Source organism: Cavia porcellus, unplaced genomic scaffold (genome assembly GCF_034190915.1).
Source record: "Cavia porcellus strain 051 isolate PalLab524CR breed Dunkin Hartley unplaced genomic scaffold, mCavPor4.1 scaffold_23, whole genome shotgun sequence".
NCBI lineage: Eukaryota > Metazoa > Chordata > Mammalia > Rodentia > Caviidae > Cavia > Cavia porcellus.
This window is the reverse complement of record NW_026947506.1, coordinates 40318401-40341008: the sequence shown is the minus strand read 5'-3', so window position 1 is coordinate 40341008 and position 22608 is coordinate 40318401. Positions and strand designations below refer to the sequence as shown.

At 51.5% G+C, this 22608-nt stretch overlaps 1 protein-coding gene across 5 annotated transcripts; it reads right to left on the bottom strand.

Annotated features, from left to right (window-relative positions):
• Window positions 1-144: 144 nt before the first annotated feature.
• Slc12a9 (solute carrier family 12 member 9) lies at window positions 145-10809 on the bottom strand. Of its 5 annotated transcripts, none has more exons than XM_013152768.3 (14): window positions 10669-10809; window positions 9200-9422; window positions 8873-9007; window positions 7945-8076; window positions 7260-7568; window positions 6618-6725; window positions 6406-6517; window positions 5506-5663; window positions 5317-5399; window positions 4944-5068; window positions 4640-4832; window positions 4383-4557; window positions 4044-4190; window positions 145-1437 (listed from the first exon to the last, which is right to left on the bottom strand). In XM_013152768.3, exons 2-14 carry the CDS (start codon window positions 9378-9380, stop codon window positions 548-550), a joined length of 2748 nt encoding a protein of 915 aa, XP_013008222.1. In that variant the 5' UTR covers window positions 9381-9422; window positions 10669-10809; the 3' UTR covers window positions 145-547. The 5 variants fall into 5 exon arrangements, with proteins under 5 accessions (XP_013008222.1, XP_013008221.1, XP_003469978.1 ...); XM_013152767.3 differs by lacking the exon at window positions 10669-10809 and adding an exon at window positions 10366-10497; XM_003469930.5 differs by lacking the exon at window positions 10669-10809 and adding an exon at window positions 10292-10496.
• Window positions 10810-22608: the final 11799 nt, after the last annotated feature.

Below are 22608 nucleotides of genomic sequence, written 5' to 3'. Positions count from 1 at the left end.
AGCCCCAGGCCGCGGCGCCCCAACTCTGCACGTGGCAGACTCCCTATAAGACGCTCTGTCCCCACCCCTCCCCACCCTTTGCAGGCCTCTCCCTGCCATCCCCCTCCCTCTCACCTACACGCCAGCAGTATTCAAGCCAGACTGTAGTGTTTTGGTCTTTTATTCCTGGTCAGCAGAGTTAGAAAAATAAAACAAAACAAAACCATCATCCCCCCCGGGGGAGGAGCCGGTGCATCTGTGGCAAAGATGGGGACACTGAGGTAGCCTGGAGTCGTAGAGGAGACCAGCCCCTCCCCATCAAGGCACCAGTGAAGCTAGGGGCCAGTAGGGGGAAGGGCTTCCAACACTGTCCTCTGAGGGCAAGGGACAGAGCCCAGATGAATATCCTAGGCCCCTCTCCCAAAGGGCACAAGACCATGCCCCCATCTAGGATCCCCTTACAAAGTCCTCCCAGCTCTGCATTGCAAGGGCAGGGCCAGTGGGAGCGGATGGCCCACTAATCAGGATGAGCTTGGGCCCTGTCTACCCATCCATGGAGGAATGAACCTCAGAGGTCAGTGCAGGTGACAGGGGTGACACCATGAATAAGCAGTGTGGGGCCCAGGTCCTGGCTCAGAGTCTCCAGTAGCGCCAGGTAGCGGGGGTAGCGGGCAGGGTCAGCAGGTGGCCGGGGCAGGTAGAGGAAGGTAAGAGCCGTGATGGGCCCCTCATCACCATCCCTACCCTTGGGCCCCCCAGGTCCTCCCCCGGTGCCTCGGCCCTGCTGTGCCCGCACTAGGGTGTTGGCACTGCAAGCCAGGGCCTCTGCCTCAGCATCGCCCCGCCCTCCATTCACAAAGTCCCCTTCTTCCTCCTCCTCCTGCTCTCCAGCCCCAGCGCCTTCACCCCACACCACCTCGTGCACCTCAGCCCGAATCCTCAGTTGGCTCAACAGTGCACGAAGCCGCCCCTCAGCAGCCCCTGGTGCCTCTCGAGGCCCCAAGCACAGGAAGATCCGTAGCCGGGCACTGTGCCAAGCAGGCACCATGCCTAAGATGGTTGCCATCTGCAGAAGGAAAAGGCCACAGACGTCCACATAGCCGGGCCCACCCCGGGGCCGCAGCAGGTTGAGGGGCCACACGTCCACATGATGCAGCTGAGAGGCACTTCCAGACCCCCGGTTGAGCCGCTCAGGAGGCAGAGCCCCGCAGGCTCGGGCCAGAACCACATTCTTGTTCATCTTGAGGGCATCTGCCACAGTGGCCACGTAGTCCTGAGGACTGAGTGCCCGAGGGCTCCCAGGAGCTCTGGGTGGGGGAAATAAGGTGCTCAGAGCTGGGGACCCGCCCTCCTGGGTGCCATCCGCAGGCTCCATGAAAGCTGGGTCTGTCAGGAAATGGTCTTGCGGTGGGGCATCATCGTAGAAACCCAAGACCAACGTATTTGGCTTCATACCGCCTGGGGGCAGAGACAGGAATCAGGCTGCGTTTATACCCTGCTGATGCAAGCTGCCAGGAATGACAACCCCACTGCGCTGGGTACAGGACGCTTATAGTATCATCATGTGTTTGTATGACTTTGTTTTCCTAACACTTTCACAGGCATTTTATTTGATTATCTCCATGATGCATCTCTTGTGATGTGTGGAGAGTGAGTTGCTGTCTACTGCAAAATTTAAGTAACACTATTTTGTGTTGTTTTGTTTTTGCTGTACTAGCGATTAAACCCAGGCCTTCTCACTGAGCTACTTTTGCTGCTATTTTTTATTTTTCCCTCACCAAGTCACTAAATTGCCCAGACTGAGTTCAACTTGAGATCCTCCCGCCTCAGCCTCCCAGAGTGCTGAGATTACCACTATACCCATATAGCTCAACTATTCCATGGTGACAAATGTGAGTTTAATTCTGCCAGACAAACCAGTTGATCTGAACATCCAAACTCCCCAGTTCAACCATGAGGGAAACAGCAACCCAGACCCCCCTGGGAGAGGAAAAAAAGTCTGTTTCTACTGCTGCAGGCCCTGAGGATGGTGGTCCTCAGCTGGGACCCTGAGATGAGACAGTGAGTTTGCCACACCCTGTAGACAACACTTTGTATTTTACCGCTTATGAACTACGAAGCAATACTGTGAGATAGATGCTATTTATTTTCCTCTTTTACAGATAAGGAACCTGAGTGAAGTCACTGGCCCAAAGCCTAGAGGCTTTGATAGGTCCTAGCAGAAGAGATAACAGTCCTGCCCAAGCCAGAAGACATGCTTTCAGCCACTAAACTGGGTGTGGACCAATCTCAACATCCCAAATCCCTGACCACAACTTCTGATTTTTAATGTGTTTTTTTTTTTTTTGAGACAGGGTTTCACTATGCAGTTCAGGCAGTTCTTTTTTTTTTTTTTTTTTTGGTATCCGGGATTGAACTCACAACCTTGCACTTGTCAGGCGCTTGTGCCGCTGAGCTAAATCTCCGGACCTCTCAGACAAGTCTTGAGCTCACTTTGTAGGTCAGGCTGGCCTTGAACTCACAGTGATCCTGCTGCCTCTAGCTTCCTAAGTGCTAGGATTACAGGTGTGCACCACTAGCCAAGCTTGGGATTTTTAATTTTTGAACCACCAGTGTGAGCTGTGTGTTGGCATACACATCATCCCAGCACTCTCAGAGGCTGAGGCAGGAGGATTGCAAGTTTAAGTCCAGCCTGGGCAATTTAGCATGAACCTGTTTCAAAAAAGCTAGGCCTTGGGTTCAATCCCCAGTATAAGAAGGGAAAAAAGGAAAAAGCATCAATGTAGAATCATGTAAGTCCTCCCTCCTTTCAATAAGACTGAGTTTACAATGAAACTCAAGAGACCGCTTACAAAAGCTGGTCAAAATCTAAGCATAGTTCAAATCCTACCTGCCCCGGGAATTTACTATGCAGAGAAAAATGCTTTCCCTTTAGCTATAATCACCTTCCATAGGCTAAATTTCCTGAACACAATGGCTTTTGTGCACAAAGGGGTGGAGGTGGGGATGGGAGCCTAGAAAAAAGCAAGTCCTCAGGCTTCAGGGGCTGATCAGACTCATTAATGCTCCCCAACCTACCAGCAAGTCAGAATTCCAGCTGTCTCACAAATTAAACAAGTCCCACCTGCTCCAAACATTTTGCAGGATTCTGATTCACACAGAGCAGAGCAATGTCCAATGCTGTTGAACTTTAGCCAGACTCTAAGTGGAGGAGGGGGTGACCCTTCAGGTGACAGACACTGTCCAGGGAGGAAGGAAAGAGGAGGAGCCTGAGCCTGGACTTGGTGGAGCCTGGGGCACAAGTCGGGAGACTCCAGGGCTGAGTCACAAAGCTTGAAATGTCCCACTCCATCCAAAAGTGTCAACTCCACCAGAGCCAGTGGCACAGGCCTGTAACCCCACCACTCCGGAAAGCTGAGACAGAAAGATCCCACCTTCAAGCCTAAAGTGGGCTTTTTAGTGACTTAGCAAGACCTTTCCTCAAAAATAAAAAAGAATTAAAAGGGTTGAGGATGTAGTTCAGTACAAAGGCCCTGAATTCAATCCCCACTATCACAAAAACAGACAAAAAAAAAAATGTCAGCCCCACACACCCTCCAGCACCCTTTGCGGTGTCAGTGACCATGTTAGGTCCCTCCTATGACACAAGTCCTCACAGGCCTGGCTGAGTTACCAGTTCTCCACAAAACCTTTGCTGGCCACATCAGTGCCTAGCGGTCTTGTTTTCTTCTGAACTGGTGGTGAGAAACCACGCGCTTAATGGGGCAGTCCAAGATGCAAATAATTCCCCCATTGTCCCTAGAGATAGACTCTCAAGGCCAATCCTCCAGTTTTTGGTCAGGGAGGCGGGAGAAACCACAGCACCAGTAGCTCCCTATCCAGTCTTCTGCATCTCTGCAGACCTTATCACATGCTTTTTGAGGCTGTTATCTTTGAGCCCTGTCTTATCCACACTATATTGTCAACTCTTTTTGCAGTCTGCCATCTGCGGCTTATTCCCTAAGGGAAGGGAGTGGAAGTTTAAAGGGTCAAGGAGGGGGCTGAAGGGAGAAGCAGCAGCTCACCAAGGCCTGAGATCCGCAGGAGGTGCTGTGCTCCCTGGCGCACAGAAGGGGACAGTGTGAGGTCCACGAAGGCCTTCACTTGGGCTCGGTCCACCAGGCTCAGCCACGCCCCGTACTGTGGCTGCACAGGGTCCGAGGGCAGCATGTCTGCAGAGAAGGCAAGGAGAGAATGCAGCTGCTGCGGGCCAAGCTCACTTACTGCTTCCCAGAATCCAGATGTCACAGGGGTCTGGGCAGGGGCTGCAGCTGGCTGGCGTGTCCTCTCAGAAGCAGAAGTCATGAGCTGTGTCTTGAGAGAGGGAACCAGGAAGGGTGGGAGCAAATGTGACAGCAACTTACCAAGGTCCCCCAGGGTGACGTGGCCCAGCACATACAGCCCCCCCTTCTTGAGCTGGTTGGCCAGACGCAGAAGAGGCAGGGCACCCCGAGGGTTCCCCACCAGGAGTAGCAGCTGAGGCCGCCAGAACTTCACATGGTCCTTCCGGACATCCAGCCGGAGCAGGTACTTGCGCACCTGGGGACCAGGATGAGGTGGTGGGGTGGGAGGTCTTGCCCAAACTGCCCCACATTCGCCCTTCCCAAAAGCTCCCCCCAACCTGGTGGAACAGCAAGGCCTGGCTGACGTAGCCCCAGCTGCTGGGGCCTCCTCGAGCTGTGAGCAGAGCAGAAAGCAGACCCATGAGGAGCAGGGAGCCCCCGGCGGCCCCGGGGCTGATGAGGAACATCATGAGCAGGCAGGAAGCCACACCCAGCAGGCAGGTGTGCCAGGAGAACAGGCTGAAGGTGGGGCTGGCAGTGAAAAGGAAGCAGGAAGGGAACTCAGGGTTGGCCACTCTCCTGGGCTCCTCTTTCCCTCTCCTTCCTCCTTTGCCCTGGGAATGTGGCCATGTCATGTCTCACCGGAAGTTGGGGGCTGAGGCCCATTCCAGGCTTAGGCAGGACAGATCCACTGCAGCATAAGCCACCAGGTAAAAGACTGTGACCACGGCAGCCAGTGTGTTCAGCTTTCCCGCCAGGAGCACCAGCTGGGCAGGAACCAAGAAGTGGGACACTGGTCAGAATGCCAAAGCACCCTGAAAGTACCAATGTATCCCCATGAAATGCCAGTACATGCACCCCAAGAAGTGCCAATGAACCTTCAGGGAATGCTAATAGGTCCCTGTGAAATGCCAATGCATTCGCCTTTCCATACATGCCTCCTCACCCACACCTAAGTTGATCTTCTCCTGCCAGCTAGTGGATGAGGACAGGGCAGCTCAAAGGGACAGCTTACCTGCACGAGTCCCCAAGAATACAAGACAGCCCCCCAGGGGTTGCCCCCTCCAGACACAACCTTGGCTGGGGCCAAGATCACTCCTGTAAAAACACCATCACAGCCACCCCATTAGCCCTGGCCGAGCAGGGACTCAGACAGAGCAGGCGGGGTGTGCTCAGAGCTGCAGGGAGCCAGAGGACAACGCACCAAAGAGGTCATCCTGGGCCAGGGCGTGCAGGATGCGGGAGGCACCAATGAGTGAGCTCATGGAGGCCGACAGCGACGTGGCATAGATGCCGATCAACACCAGTGGGGGCCACAGGCTGATGGCGCGAAAGAACCCATAGTTTTCCTGCAGAAGAGTCCTGGGGCAGAAGGGAGTAGGAAGGTATAGGTATCAATCCATCTACTCACGAGCATCCATCAAGGGTCCTGGTGAGAAAAATGCTCAGGACACTGTGTGGTTAAGAGCTGGGTCCTTGCAACTGATCCCATCTTTCTTTTTGGCTATGCTGGGGACTGAACCCAGGGTCTTCACACTGAGCTACATTCCTACTCCTGTTTATGTTTTTTATTTAAATTTTGAGACAGGGTCTTGGAAACTTGCTAAGTTGTCCAGGTTGATGAAACTTGCAATCCTCCTGCCTCAGCTACCAGAGTGGTCTCCACTTGATACTGTATCTTAAATGTGCTAAGGAATTCACTTGGTAGGCATTGATGATTTCGGGTCTGCCTCATACTTCCTTACCCAGTGGTCATTCCTAACAATACATGAAGAAGCCAGATACTTGTGCAAATAGGTATCAGGTGAAAGCCAGCCTCAGCTCACCCACCAAACTAAGTGTTCAAAACTGAACCAGGTGCGTAGCAGCTGTTGGACAACTTGGCTATCACCATGTAGCCAGCACTCCCTAGGGACAGCGGGCAGTCTGTCTCTCTCCTAAAGGGAGAAACGGTTCCCATTGCCCCAACATCCCAGCCATTCAGGTACCTGCCCCCCAGTTTGTGCTTCATTCAGTGACCTAAGGGCACCAACCAGCCTGCTACAGTGTCTTACAGTGTCTCACCCACTCTTCAAGGGCCTAGCTCAGCCCCCACCCTAGGCACCTGTCACAAGTGAAGCTGGAGAGAAAGAAAAGCAGGATGTAGATGAAGAAAGTGTAGGCGACAGCAATGATCGTGCCCAGAGGAATTGCCCGACTGGGGTCCTTCAGCTCCCCTGTAGGGTAGAGAACAGAGAGAAGTCAGCCCACTTGCCATCCCCCCATGTCCCTTGGGCGGCGGCCCTCCTCCAGGAATTGGCAGGCAAGGACTCTCACCTGACATGTTGGCTCCGGCCATGATGCCTGTGCAGCCATTAAAGAGGACGGCAAAGACACTGGCAAAGGTCATCATGGCTCCCGTGGTGTAGTCCTCGGCGTAACCAGCTGAGGGGGTGTTCCCAGGAAGGACAGGATGTCAGCATCCTCATAGAGTTACCTGCATTGGGACCCAGCTACCCCACCCTCACATTCCTCAATGTCCCTGTCTCTCCTCGGGTGCCCTCACTAAGACCCCAACCCAGAGCCATTTGCCAGCCTTGAACTTCCCCCCTGCCCCTGACCCCGCTGTCTTCTGTCCCTTTGTATGTACATTTCCCCCACCCCAACTCCGACCTGAATTCCCCTCTGCTCCTGCCTACCCAGCCTTCAGTCAGGTCTCCCTCTTCTGCTTAAGTCCTCTCAGCTCTACTTTGCTATGTGTTTCCTAAGTGCAGGCTTTGTTCCTCCTGTGAGAACGCAAGTCCTCTACTGCTTTGTGGCCTCTCCCCACTGACCCGAACACGCTCTGCATCCTGTACTGCTCTGTAGTCCCGACTTCCCACAAAACCTCCAGGTTCTGCTGCAGGGACTCTAAGGGCCCAGGCTGCACCCATGCCCAACCCTCATTCAGGGACCCCGGCATTGCAGAGCCCAGCTCACCACCCAAGTTGTCCTTCAGCGTGCTGGTGTTGAAGCCAGTGAAGTGGCCAAAGCGGGTTGGCAGAGAGGAGCCATTGGCACCAGGCCGAGGAGCTAACGGGATGTTCTTGGGTACCACAGCCACAAAGCTGATCAGCACGGAGGCCAGGGAGCCGGACACCAGAAGGAATGTAAGGAAGGAGGCCCGGGCATAGAGGCCAGCTCCCAGCGTGCAGACACCACCTACGAGGCCCAGCAGCAGGGAGCCATAGAGCAGGTTCCAGCCATAACCCTGAGGCAGGACCTGGAGCCCACTGGACCCCGTGGGATCTGGAGACAGGCAGGGTTAGAGTTAGCACACTTGACCTCAAGAAGGGGACCCACCGCCTGCCATGACAGAAGGCAGGGCCAGACCCCCTCCACCCGCCTGCTGGCAAAGCAGCCATCTTTCCATTTCCCAGCTTTGGCCCAGCGTCTTAGCATTCCTTGGCGGGTACCAATCTTGCTCTGCCAATTCAGAGACTATTTGAGTGGTCTCTCTGGCTAAATGGCAAGCTCTTTGTGCAGGAGTAATCTTTGGGATGGCCACATCTGTTACGAACCAAGTGAATGCATTCTCCTGAAAAGAACGCATCCCTCCCACATTCACAATTCCAGACCCCACAAACCAACAGAACTACATGGACCAGGTAGGGAGAACACAGACCAGCCCCAAAGACGTCCAGCACAGCCTCCACCAGCCCCAGAAGGGAGACAGCACAGCCGCAGACGTTAGCCAGGTAGAACATAAGTCCGATGCTGCCCCCGACCTCAGGTCCCAGGGTCCGGCTGATCATGACTGAATGTGGAAGTAGGAGTGAGCATTAAGGAAAAAGAAACTGAAATGTGGCATGAGGAAGGGCTGCAGCATAAACCTGCCTCTGCAGCTGTCCTCCAGGCCTGTTGCCCTGCCATGACCGCTGAGTTCCCGGCTGTAGCAAGTATACAAGGGTAGCTGCCCCAGCCTTATAACTTTGCACAAGTCCCCAATACCCTCTGAACTCCACTTTCTTCATCTGTAAAATGATTACTATCTGATCAAAAGGTGCTAAACAATGGCACTAACACATAGGACAATATCGACCATCTTTTCAATTTTGGGGGCAGGAGGTTCTTGAAAAAGGGTCCCACTATGTAGTCCAGGCTGACCTCAAACTCATGGCAATTCTCCTGTCTCAGACTCCTGAGTACAGGGACCACAAGCATGTGCCACCGTGCCCAGTTATCCTTTCTTAGACTTTTTTTTTTTTGGGTACCAGGGATCGAACTCACGATCTTGTGCTTGCCAAGCAGGTGCTGCTTATGCCGCTGAGCTAAATCCCAGTCCCCCTTTTAGGATTTTAATATAGTCTTGCTAAATTACTAAACTGCCCTGGGCTTGAACTTACGATCCTTCTACCTCAACCTTCTGGAGTGCTGGAATTACAGGTATGTACCACCATGCCCAGATAACATTGCTAATAAGCATTATCACCCTAGCCTGGCTGTTCATTAGAATTTCCCTGCCCCCAACACAGGGAGGCTACTGGCTTCTTTCCCACACATCCTGGAAGTGGGAACAGCCTAGACCCCAGCCCATCCAAAGTGGAGGATACAGTAGGCTCCGCCTCCTCGGACAGCTCCATTGGTGGCGATGGCACAGACAGACAGGACAGTGAGCGCCAAGATGATATAAGCAACCAGTAGCATGGCCAAGGCCTGCAGAAGCCCAGCATGGCCCACCACGAACCCTAGGTGGGAAGGACAAACCAAGTCATAGGGCATTCCCACCCCTCACCCTATCCCCACCCCAATGGACAGCAAAAATCTGGACACACCCTCACACTCCTCCTCCTCCTTCTGCTGTCTCCCACTTCCCCCAGAGTGCTCCCAGGCCCCATCTCTGTCCCACTTCCCACCCAGTAAGTACTCCCTCCACTCACCAATCCGCAGGAAGACAACTATACTGAACATGGACAGGACTGTGGGCACTACCACACCCAGGAAGGTAGACAATTTTCGGGCAGGCGCCCCTCCAGAACCTCCAGCTCCACTGGTAGGCAAGGCGGCCCCTTCTTCCCCTAGGAGCCGGTAGGCCAGCAGAGGCGAGCTCTCACTGGCCATGGCTGAATAAAGAGCCAGGAAGCCACAAATGGGTCAGGTGGCCTGTAAGAGATTATGCTGCATCAATGGCAGTTCTTCATGCCCCCTTTAAATTCCCTTACAAAAAAACTAAACAAGCCCCGTATGGTAGTGCACACTTGTAATCTCAGCACTCTGGGAGGCTGAGACAGGCAGAGTCAAAGTTCAAGCCCAGCCTGGACAACTTAGCAAACTTGGAGAAACCCTGTCTCAAAATAATAATAAACCAAAAAGGCTGCAGAACTAGTTTAGTGCAAAGGCTCTGGGTTTGATCCCCAGTACAAAAACAAAATTACCTAACCAAATACTCAGCATCATCCCCCAGAGAAGGGCTGCAAAGACATAAACTCTGACCGCAACTGTAAAGGGAATATTGGCTCCAGATGGCCCCAGCTACTGCCCCATAGTCCTAGGCCCTCAACCCCTAACCATCAGTATCAAGGCTGGTCGCACTTCCTATGGGCTACCCCTTCCCCCACGTTCCTCAAACTGGGGGTGCACAGCTCGGAAAGGGTCACAGATGCTTTGGCAGCCCAGATTTCTCCAGCCTCTCCCCGTTTAACTAGTGGTACAGGAGGAAGTGTATCCTTCAAAAGGGAAGTAAGTTACGAGAAGGCTGTCCTCCTCACCCCCTCCTCCGAAGTCGTGACCCGCCCCTCAAGTCCCCCTACACAATCGGCGTACTCACAAGTAACTTCCAAAGCCTTCCTCCCTCCCTCCACTATCTCCAGCGCCCTCCTTCTCTCGAGTCTTACCAGATTCCACCCATCCGTACAAGGAACTCCCTCCCAAACACATCCTTAGAATTCCAAAACAGAAACCCAGGCCAGCTCGCATAGCGCTACATAAGGTCCCTGGGCTCCTCCTCCCCCAACCCGCCGGCTCCTGCCCACCTGGTCCCACAGAGGGGTGCAGGGGCTCTAAGATGTTCCTCTCGCAAGCCAGGCGTACCAAGCAGCTCACTCACCACCCGGAGGATGCGGGTGCTCGGGGTGATGCCAGCCCACTGGAGGGGACCACTACGCGCGAAGGGGGCGCGGGCCGGAAAAGACTGCCGGCTACCGGGAGGCCAGGCCCGGAGCCTGCCCCCACCGCAAGGCACCCCATTGGTCCCCAGAGTAGGCCCCGCCCCGTGGGTTTGCCCCATAAGCCCCGCCCCTCGCGGCCCCGCGGGCGCCGACCGGCTGCACGTGCACCCCAGGGGTTGCGCTGTTGTCTGCAGATCTGCGTCTCTTGTGGGTTGCGGGTGTCAGTGTCTACGGACTATTACCTGATGCAAACAGGCGCCCACCGCGCAGCTCCCCTTCAGCTCTGTGGCTCCCGCAGGAGCAGCTGCAATTTAAAGAGGGCGTGTAGTGACGAAGAAGGCGCTACGGAGTGGGCGTGGCCGACACCTGGCGCAGGTGCGTTTCTGGGAACTCCCGGCAGTATGCTCGAGCGCTTCCGGAATCCTAGTTGTGCAGCGCCCCAAAGTCCGCCTGGAACGTCGGTCGGGACGACTTCCTTAGCCCCACCGGGGACCCAGCCCTCGCGTCGGTGCAGCCCGCCGGCTGCGCTCTTGGCTTCGGCCACTGGAGGGAGCCCTAGGCCGCCGATTAGGGGAGCCGCGCAGCTGCAGGCCTGGGTGGTTTGGTTTGTCCCCCCCAGCAGAGATCACCGAACTTGTGTCAAGCGGGAGCCCCTCCTCAATTTGTTTATTTATTGAGGGGTATCGAAAGTTGAGCCGAGGACCTAAACTGAACTGACATCCACTGTCATCACATTGAACTGACATCCCACCACTCCCAGCCACTTGTTTTGAGACAAGGTCTGACTTAATTGCCCATGCTGGGCTTGAAGATGAGATCTTCATGTTTCAGCTTCCCAGGATGCTGGGATTACAAACGTGTGACACCATGTCCGTCTGCCTCATTGCTTACAGGTACCATCCATAGCCGCACCTTTTGGCATGCTTCCTCATGCTTTCTCTGTAAAATGAGGCTATGCTAGAGTTCCTCCTGAGTTTCATGATCTAATACACATTTTTAACAATGCCTATATATTTAGTAAATTACTCTGTGCATACAGCATTGCAATAAATATGCAAAACCACTCTGTGAAGTCAGCTCTGCTATTTCAAATTTTCAGATTATGACACTAAAATTTGGGGAGAGCCAGGTGTGGTGGTGCACACCTGTAATCCCAGCACTCGGCTGAGGCAGGAGGATTGTTGGTGAGTTCTAGAGGAGCCCCAGCTACAAACTGAGGTCTAGGCAAAGTGAAACCCTGTATCAAAAATATAAATGAATAAATAAAGCTTGGAGAGTATTAATAATACATTCCTTACTTCTTTTTTTATTTACTTACTGGGGATTGAACCCGAATATCTACCCCTCTAGGTCTAGACAGGCCTGGGAGGGGCAGAGGACACTAGGGCCTAGTTGAGAAGAGGGCTCAGAAAAGATTAAAGTTTAGTTGGGGGCTGGGGATTTAGCTCAGTGGCATAAGCGCCTGCCTTGCAAGCATGTGGTGGTGAGTTCAATCCCTGGTACCAATAAAAAAGAAAAAGACAATAAATAAATAAAGTTTAGTCAAGGAGAAAACCTGACCCCAAGAATCCTGTCTCACTGGACCTGTCCAATCCATCGATCCACTGATCCTACCTTCAAATCCTTACTTCCCCCTTACCCAGTTTAAATTTCAGGATTATGCCCAATCCCATGTACACTGTCCTTTCTCACTTTGTCACACCTGTCTGGCTCACCCATGGCCCTGCAGGTCTGGAGCTGCAGCTCAATGGTAGAGCACTGGGCTGGCATGCTCACTGTGCTGCAAAAATAAACTAAATCGGCCGGGCATGGTGGCTCATGCCTGTAATCCCAGCACTCAGGAGGCTGAGGCAGGAGGACCGTTGCGAGTTTGAGACCAGCCTGGGCTACAAAGTGAGCTCAAGGCCAGCCTGAACTGCATAGCGAGACCCTGTCTCAAAAAAAGAAACTAAATCAAAAGCAGAACCCTGACAACCTCAGTCAGCCTGTCCCAAACGGTTCAGTGTGGCTGGAAAACATAGCTGCATTTGGCAACCTGGTCAAATTACAAATGTATCACCTTTAACCTCCAGTGGGCCCTAATGTGACCCAACCTTCTGCCATTTCTGTTGTCCATGTTACCCAATCCACAGATTCTAACCCTCACCTCCTCTCCCATCCACCAGGGCAGCCTCCACTGTTCCCACTCAGCCCCACTGCCTTGCGTTCCATTTCACTGAGAAAACAGACTGCATCAAAAGAGGCTCCCCCAAGCCTCTTCTCTGTCCATCTGCCCTGGGCATTAGTGTGCCCTCTGCTCTGCCTTCCTCCTGTCACATGGTCAACCTGCCATTGTTCACTAGGTCCCAACTTAATGCCTTGATCTTTCTTGGTTTTGTTTTGTTTTTGAAACAGGGTCTCACAGTGATCCTGCCTCAGTCTCCCAAATGCTGAGATGACGCTGCTTGCTTTTTTTTCCATTGGTCATTCCCGATGCTTACACAGATATACTTTTTTTTTTTTTTTTTTTTTGTCTTTTTCATTTTTATCAGTACCGGGGATCAAATTCATGACTGCCTGCTTGCAAGGCAGGCGCTTATGCCGCTGAGCTAAATCTCCAGCCCCAGATATACTTTATTTCTCTTACAAAGAACAACATTTTTTCTGATTCCATTTACTTCCTGCATTTTTTATAACAATACTCCTTTATGAATTGTCTAAACCACCTGTTTCTCTCTCTCTCTCTCTCTCTCTCTCTCTCTCTCTCTCTCTCTCTCTCTCTGTCTCTGTCTCTCTCTCTCTCTCTCCCTCCCTCCCTCCAGCAGGGACTTTGCCAAATTGGTAAATTGCCCAAGCTGGGCTACAACTTTTGATCCTTCTATCTCAGTCTTCCACAGTGCTGAGATTACAGGCATGTGCCACTGACTGGCTCCTTGATTGATTTTTTTCTTCTTTGAGACAGGGTCTTGCCATGTAGTTCAGGCTAGCCTTGAACTATGTAGCCCAAACTGGCCTTGAACTTTTGGCAATGCTCCTGCCTCTGCCTCTTGAGTACTGAGATTACGGGTATGTGTCATCAGGCCCACCATCTGATTTCTTCTTAAACCCATACACTTGACTTTTGCTCCTCAGCAAAGGGAAATCTTCAGTGTTTTTACCTGGCCAGCATAGCATGTCTGTTCTTGTCCTCATTTTACCAAACTGAGCCCTCATTTCCTTCTCCCAAAACACATTTTTCTCCCACATTCAGTATTTCTTCCCACGCAGTCTCTTCTGCTCTCTTCTGCGGCTTCTTCCCCATGTCTCATCTTAACTTTGGGACACCCCTAGGTGGTGCTAGATAAACAGCCAAGAGGTCACTGAGGACTGGAAACTCCGCTGAACGTGCAGTCAGATTTCTTTCCACCACCACTTACACCCACTGCCTTGGTGACTTCATCTAATGTCATAGTTTTTAAGTACCATCTGTTTAACAGTGCCCCAAGACATAGCTCCAGCCCAGATCTCCACTCTGAATTTTAGACCTTATGTCCAGCAATCTACAAACATCGCTGTTCGGCCATCAAATGAGCAGCTCAAACCTCGAATGCTCTTCTCAGCTTTCCAGTTAGGGAGAAAAGTGGGGAGCTATACTTTAATACTTCCTCTCACATCTCACCCATTGGCAATTCTTTTGTGTGACAGTTAAGCTTCATTATTGACATGATTGGATTCTGAGATGCACAGGAGATTAATAAAGTATATTTCTGGCTGTCTAGGTGGGACACCTAGTCATGAGCTTAGTGTCTATGTCTGGCTTCTATATCTGGTTTCTGGCCCCTCTCTCTCTCTGTCACTCTTCCCCTGCTCTGTTTCCTGGCTGCCATGAACTGAGCAGCTTGCTCCATCATGCTTTTGTGTGTGTGTGTGTGTGTTTGAGAGAGGGTCTCTCTGTGCAGTTCAGGCTGGCCTTGAGCTCACTTTGTAGCCCAGGCTGGTCTCGAATTTGCAAGGATCCTCCTGCCTCCCCCAGTGCTGGGATTACAGGCATGAGCCACCATGCCCGGCTCTCACTGTGCCCTTTCTTTTTGATGTTTCTGCCTTGGAGCCAGCAAACCATGTACTGAATCTCCTGAAGCCATCAGCTAAATAAAGGTCTCTTCCTTTAAAGTATGAGGATAGGGCTGGGGATTTAGCTCAGTGGCATAAGTGCCTGCCTTGCAAGCAGGCAATCGTGAATTCGATTCCTGGTACCGATAAAAATGAAAAAGACAATAAATAAATAAAGTATGAGGATGAGGGATTGTATCTCAGCAATAAGAAGGCTCACTAATACATTTGCCTCTACTTTCAAGATACAGCCAGCATCCAACACCATCTGATGACCCTGATTCAAGCTACCAGCATCTCTTTCCTGCATCATGAAAACAGCCTCTTCTTTTACTCCCTCGCTTCTGTCCTTGACCCTAAAGTCTCTTCTCAACAGAGCAGCTAGTGATGCCATCAAAAGCAAGTATTAGCTCACACTGCTCCTTTTTCTAAACCCTCAAGTGTCTTCCTATTTCTCTCAGAATAAAAGCCAACCACCCTACCTATCCGGAGTGTGCTCCAATTGACCAACTACAGTCCTGGCTCATGCCTCATGCCTGCTCATGGTACAAATTTCTTTCTTTCTTTCCTTCTTCAGGGACTAAACTCACAACTCTGCACTTTCCAAGCAAGAACTTCCACCACTGAACTAAATCCCCAGCCCATCATGGTATAAATATTAACAGGCTCTCCAAGGGAATGAGGGTCTAGCTCAGAGCACAAGTGCTTCTCTGCCAAGCATGAGGTTGTGAGTTCAGTACCAATAAATAAATAAATAAATAAATAAATATCAAGCTTTTAAAAAAACCAACTGAGTATGTGGTGTAGTATGAAGCCCTCTGTTCAATCTTCAGCACAGAAAAGAAAAAAACCCCACTTCTGTGGCTCAAGACATAATGAGCTTGCTTTAGTTCTTCTGGACTCATTCTGTTCCTGGTGAAATCTTCCCAGCCAAATTCCTCTTTAAATTGAACTGCACCTCATCCGATCCATTTTTGTTCCTCATAGCATTTAACACCGTCTAATATATATTGTTTACTTAAGTTTTCTAATTTTTATTAGTCCACATTTGCAGCGCACAGTAATACTCGTCGTGCGGGAATAGGTACACTGTACATAACACATCTTAATTCTTTTCCCCCTCTCCTTTCCTTGCCTACCTATTTGTCTTGTTCACTGCCTATTCCCAACAGAACGCTAAACTCCACGCGATATGATCTTAGGTTCAGGGCCTAGAACCATCTCTGGCTCTCTGAAGTATTCAATTTGACTGTGGCTATGGGAATCCTCCCACATCTGCCCAGCAGGCAAGCAGCGCACCGGGCCTCGGGTCTACGAATCACGTGACGGCGAGGCCCCGCCCCTTTCCTAGGATGGGAAGATGGCGGCGTGTAAGAGGACTTCAAAGAAAGGGCAACGAACGAGAGGACGCTGGTCCGCCAGAGCGTCCGCGCGGTTGCCTTTTTCCTACGGTTGCGTTCTGGGAAGGCGCGAATTGTGGGGCTACGCGCTGGGCCTCCGCGTCACTGTTTGGGGGAGGGCTCCCTAAACCTTAAGAGTGCTTGATCGGACCTGCTTGCAGCCTCCCTACCACTTGGGATCCGAGGTTGCAGGATTTACTATGGGGTTTTTCTTTCCTTTGTGTCAGCGCCAGTTGGGGAATCTCATATCGGCCCAGGCTCCGGTTCTAGGGATCACCGAACACACACAGAACCAGCCTGTCCCTCCAGCGACCAGAATGTCCAATCCACCTGGGGGCTCTGAATTAGGCCTCGAATAATAATTTCCTGGCAATTCCCCCGACTCCCGCCCTGAGCTCTCCAGCATTAAGTCTGGTGAATCTGCACCCCCTCCCGCCCCGCCCCAGGTCCCTGGGGCAGATGAGCCCTTGGCCGCCGCCCGTACGATTTCCTGCAGACCCAGCAAACAAAAGGCTCGGGCTCGGGAAGGGAGGCGAAGCTGAGCCGGGCGCCCTTCCTGCAGAAACAGCCGATGGAGCAAAACGGGCCAGGAGGGAAAGGAGGGGAGGGATGAAATTCCAAGGTTCCTCCAGGACAGAGGGAAGCCAGTCACCCGGATCTTGGGGAGGGAGGGCATCCAAGGAATTGCATGTGAAGGCCCAGGTGAAACACCTGTATTTGCTGGGAAGTCACCATATCCCTGCTACCCTGCTGCAGTGATGTCAAGCTTAGGGAATGGAGGGGGTGGGGGACGCTGGGGTTCAGGTGAGCTCTCTGGCCCCCAGGCGAGAATAGTGGGGGCTGGGAGAGGTCTAAAGCTCTGCGTCATCTCCTCTGGGGCCCTTGCCGACCTCCCCCTGGAGCGACCTGTAACCCTTTGAGCGGGCCACACCCAGAGTTGTCTTCCTGCTCCTCCCAAGGCACAGAGCTATCCTGAGCACACCACCCGAGCACCTTCTGCACCCTCGTAGCCTAGCCCCGGCCGCGCCACACACAGTTCCTCTTGGGGTCCTTCTTAGAGCCAGAGTCTCCAGCCTGCCCCCACTCCCATTCCTGTCAGGGACACAATGGCAAGGGAAGGGCCACCTCCAATGGGTTGGGTGGGGGGGATGCTGGCATGGGGGGGCTTGGCCTCATATCCTGTCAAGCTGCCAGGGGAAGAGAGGAAACAAAAGACTTCCCCCTGCAGGGACAATGAGCCTTGCACTACCTCTCCCCCCACCACCTTTCCACTGCCCCCTCCTCCATAGACTCCCTCCCCCTCCTCCCTGTCCTCTGGTATCTCTGAGGCTGAGCTCTGCTCCTCCCCTTTTCCCGTCCCCATCAACTTCACCGTTGCCCACTCCCAATCCTGGCTCTTTCTCAGCCCCGGCTTCTTGCAATCAGGGTCCCTTCCTGTCTCCCAGGCCAATTTTGGGGTAGTCCATGAAATGTCAGCGGTAAATCACAGCCTTCTGATGGCCAATACAAAGTACTGGCTCAGTAAGAGAAAGTTTCAAGGCAGAAACTGGGGCCTGACCAGGGCCTGGGCTCTGGGAGCTAGCGAGGATCTCAGGTATGTGACCAGGAGGCCCATCACCAGGCTGAGCACATAATAAAGGGTCAGGCTGGCTTAAGCACTTTTGATAGATCACTTTTTTTGGTGCCAAGAATTGAATCTAAGGCCTCCATACTGAGCTATATCTCTAGCCCTTTTTATTTTGTGGAAGGGTTTCACTAAGTCACCCAAATTGGACTTGAACTTGAGGTCCTCCTGCCTCAGCCTCCCAAAGTGCTGGGACTGCACTGTGTGCCACCACATCTGTGGGCAAATCATTTCTTCTTTTTTTGTACCGGGATCGAACTTGTGCTTGCCAGGCATGGCCTTGTGCCACTGAGCATATCCCCAGCCCAACAAATCATTTTTGAATCTGTCTCTTCCTTTATGATTTTTAAAGTATATTTATTTTATTTTCTTCTTTCATGATTTAAATGTTAACAGTTGCTTAAAAAAACAGGTTGTATGGCTGGGGGCTTATCCTGCCTGGCAAGTGCAAGGTCATGAGTTTGATCCCAGTACCAAAAAAAAAAAAAAAAAAAAAAAAGATTGTGAAGCTTTCCCCAGTGACTTCAACCTCTGAATTCTTTGTCATGCCCTCTATCCTGCTCCTCATGTGCTATAGCTTCCAAACCTGGGTCTCCATCCAAAAGGCTATCTTTGAGTTCCTGACCTGATGAGCTCAGATCTTGTTGACTTGCAGGTCTGCCAGTGCACAGTGTTAAAACTTCACATGCCCACAATGGCTGCTGTGTCCCCAGTTCTCACCTTGATGCCCAAGTCTGAATTTAGGTCACCTGTGATTTCAGTCTCACTTAAGAACAGTCAGATCGGGGTTGGGGATTTAGCTCAGTGGCATAAGCGCCTGCCTTGCAAGCAGGCAGTCGTGAGTTTGATCCCTGGTACCGATAAAAACGAAAAAGACAAAAAAAAAAAAAAAAAAAAAAAAGAAAGAAAGAACAGTCAGATCCCAAGCTCTACATACCATAGCTTCACACTGCTGTTGGAATATTGCATTGATTTATTTGTTTGTTTCGTCTTTTTGAGACACGGTCTCACCATGCAGTTCAGGCTGGCCTAGGGCTCACTTTGTAGCCTACGCTGGTCTTGAACTCGAAGGCAGTGATCCTCCTACCTCAACCTCCCAAGTGTTGGGATTACAGGAGTGTGCTACCACGCCCGGCTTTTTGCACTGATTTTTCTGTCTAGATTGCTTTCAATCTGCCCTCCAAAACTGTGAAATCTTTCTCTCTCTCTCTCTCTTTTTTTTTTTTTTTTTTTTTGACACCAGGTCTCACTATGCAATCAGGCTGACCTTGCACTCACTTTGTAGACCAGGTTGGTCTTGAACTCGTAAGGATCCTCTTGCCTCAGCTTCCAAGTGCTGGGATTACAGGCATGTACTACACCCAGTTGTGAGATCTTTCCATGCAAACTGGACCATGACACTTCTCAGCCTGAAAGTCCTAAGCAGGTGGCTGCTGCAGGGGCTCAGGACAGACCGTGGGAACGTCTACAGGAACCAGTTCTGGCCCTTGCAGCTCATCAGCTGTCACTGTACTGGCACTGTCTACCCTGGTAACTGTCACAATGGGACGACCCCTTACCTGCAGTCTTGCATTGCATTTGCCACTCCTTCTGCCTGTGAACTCTCATCCCAGCATCTCCTGCAGGACTCATTCAACAGCACCCTCCCTAGAGAGCTCACCTGGAAGCCACAGGCTGGATTCCCCGTGCTCCTGCTGAGCCCCCTATGCATGTTCAGCACATAACTGCCCAGGTATTGCTGTAGTCTCCTGAATGTTCTACCTGTGAGCTGTCTAGTCAAAGGAGGAGGAGGATGACTTCGTGTTCTCCATCTTGGCCCATGGTGACTGTTCGATACCTAATCACTGAAAAAATATGAATCACTGAATAATGATTGGTGGTGCATGCTTGTAATCTTTTTTTTTTTTTTTTCCATGCTTGTAATCTTGGTGCTCTGGAAGGCTGAGGCAGAAAGATTTCAAATTCCAGTGCAACCTGGGAGATGTAACACGAGCCTCTCTCAATTTTTTTTTTTTTTTTTTTTTTTTTTGTCTTTTTGAGACAGGGTCCCACTATGCAGTTCAGGCTGGCCTTGAGCTTACTTTGTAACTCAGGCTGATGTTGAACTTGCAAAGATCCTCCTGCCTCAGCCTCTCAAGTGCTGGGATTACAGGCATGCACCCCACCGAGCCTGATGCCTGTCTCAAATTTAAAAAACAATGAGGATAATAGCTCAGTGTGAAGGCCTGGGGTTCAATTCATAGTGCTTACAAAATCAAAAATAGAAAACACTACTCTGTAAATAGAAGAATGGTCAATAAAAGGATAAATAGGAACAAAGACTCACCCGAGCTCTTTCTGTGCACCAGACCTGCTCCTGAGTGACAAAGGTGAGCACAACACATTTCCTGCATCGACCACACACAAAGAAATGCACAATCAGGGATGCAGGTATAACCTAGCAGAGGATGCTTGCTAGTGTGTACAGAGGGCCATCCCCAGCACAGCAAAGAGAGACAGAGACAGAGACAGAGACAGAGAGAGGAATTCCTCAAGGTTTGAAATTTACTTTTGCTAATGCCAACCTCTATCAAAGTCCTTTTGTCTAAGAGCTGTAAGACACTAGCCTGGGGCCCATCTGGAGAACTGTTTAAATTTACGGCATTCATTAACCAGGGCCACGGAAGAAGTCAGGCAGGTGAGGGGCACTGAAATTTAAACTTCATGAGCTTCGAGGTAAACTTGAACTTTGGACCAAGTGGCAGTTAGGCAGGGCAGGGATAGAGGAGGCTAGAATGAGAAGCAAAACTTCAATAGTTTACAGTGAAAAGGGAGGATTTATTGTTAGGAAAAGAAACTGTCCCGATGTGGGTAACAAAAGAGAATCCTACAGAAGCCAGGCCTGGTGGCACACGCCTGTAATCTCAGCACTTGGGAGGCTGAGTAGGAGGATCATTGTGAGGTTGAGACCAGTCTGGGCTACAAAGTGAACTCAAGGCCAGCCTGAACTGGGTAGTGAGGTCCTGCCTCAAAAAGATAGAAGAAAGAAAGAAAGAGAGACTCCTATAGCCTGGAGGGCTGCAATGGTGGTTTACACCTGTAATCCCAGCACTTTGGGAGGCTGAGGCAGGAGGATTCCAAGTTACATCCTAGCCTGGGCAACTTAGTGATTTAGTGAGACCCTGCCTCAAATAAAAAATAAAAAAAGGTCTGGGGATGACATTCAATGTGAAGGACTTGGGTTCAAACTGCAAAAATAAATAAATAAGAACCCTAGAACTATTTAGGGTTGCTCCCTATAACTGTGGGTGTGTGTAGAAACAGCCTATGGCTTGGGCCAGGAGCAAGGTGACAGTCTAACATTTGGGATGTGGGGATAGCAAAGTGGGCTAAATTTCTGAAAATCAAGGAAGGAAGGGCCTGAGATTTGTTCGGGCCTCTGTGACAAGCGCTAATTAAAACAGTGGCAGGAATGCCCATCTGTCTATGCCACAAGATTTATAGAAAACTCAAATTTGCCTGAAAGGGGTCAGAGGCTGTGGGTGGGGAAAACATTTGCATACTGACTAGTTAGCCTGAAAGATGGAGACATCATCTCCATCCAAAGGGAACATCATGAGACTTTCAGCAGATAATACATCAGATTATAAAATATATTCATTTTCACCAATTTTTTTTTTGAGGTCAGGAGCTGTGTTTTACTTGAGGGATGGGGGAGACTGGGGATTGAATCCAGCCCATTTGTTGAGACAAGGTCTCAAATAGGTTGAGGTTGAATTTGCAATCTCCCTTCTTTAGCCTCCCCAGTGCTGGGATTACAGATATGTGCCACCATGCCTGGTTTGTTTTACAGTACTAGGCATCTAGTAATTGCTCAATAAAAGTTTGTTTATTCTTTCTTTTATAGATCTATGGTAGACACTAAGAGTTAGAGTACACACAGAGTGTGGGAGCTAACAACCACAAAAAGGTGAGAATTTTTTTGTTTTGTTTTGTTTTGTTTTTGAGACAGGGTCTTGCTGTGTAGTTCAGGCTTGCTTTGAACTCACTGTGCAGCCTAGGATGTCGTTGAATTCTCAGAACTCCTCCTGCCTCAGCCTCTCAGAGTGCTGGGATTACAGGTATGCACCACCATGCCCAGCTATTCTGAATGTTTTCTGACCTGGGGCCTCTCTTTCCACTAGTTAGCCAGTGGAGGAGGTTGGTCCCCAAGGTCAAATACACAGAGTTCCGGTATGACGCAAGCCACTTCACCTCTTTAGCCCTGGCTCACAGCAGCCCCTCACTCCACCCTGCCTGGCTTCCCTTTGCACTGCTGTCCCTTGCCAATCTGGCATGTGACTCTTCTCTGCAGAGTGATGCACTACATCTCCCAAGAAGAAGGACACTCAGGGCAGCAGGGCCTGAGTGGGGTGGAGGGCAGAGCTCTGGGGGAGACGGAGAGGCTGGAGGATCTCGGTGCAGAGCAAGAGGGGTGTGCATGGATAAAGTGGAGGGAGAGCCTGAATAAGGGGGGGGGGGGGCTGCCGGCCTGCGTGGGGAGGGAGGAGGGGATTCCCGGCCTGGGCTGGTCTGGTTGGCTCCAGCCAAGCCGGCTGTTTCCTGCCCTTGGTGACCCTGCACCCCGGAGCAGGACCCAGGCAGGGCGACGAGGAAGGGCAGGGGTGTCCACAGCATCGCTTGTGTCAGGAAGATAAGTGCACGGGGACAAGAGGTCATGGCGGACCCAGCGTCCTCTCTGGGGAGGAGGGGCGTAGGAGCGTTTGGCAGTCCCCCAAATGTCCCGATACCTCCTTCTGTCTCTGGACTCCTCAGCGCCTCCAGACATTGTTCTCCTTAATTATCTTCTGAGCTTAAGCCTTTTCCTTCCAATCCTCCAGGCCGCAGCGCCCCTTCCCCTCCACGCTGTGAACAGTGACCCCCACTACTGGCGCCGCAAAGTAGAAGGGGGTGCCCGGTTTCCTGGAACTTCCTTTCTAACTGATGGATGGGGGGAGTTGGCAAGGAGAGTAAGGGCACCTTTCAGCTATCCGAGGCCCCCCAGGAGCCAGACAGGAAACGATCTCAGGAAAGACCGCGGCAGTAGCCCCAGTCCCTCGGGTCAGGGCTGA

Coding starts and splice junctions, on each gene's coding strand:
- Slc12a9 (XM_013152768.3), bottom strand. CDS start 9,380: ATGGCCAGTGAGAGCTCGCCTCTGCTGGCCTACCGGCTCCTAGGGGAA. Junction 8,077..8,872: donor CCGAGGAGGCGGAGCCTACT/GTATCCTCCACT, acceptor TTCCACATTCAG/TCATGATCAGCCGGACCCTG. Junction 5,400..5,505: donor GGCCCAGGATGACCTCTTTG/GTGCGTTGTCCT, acceptor GTGTTTTTACAG/GAGTGATCTTGGCCCCAGCC.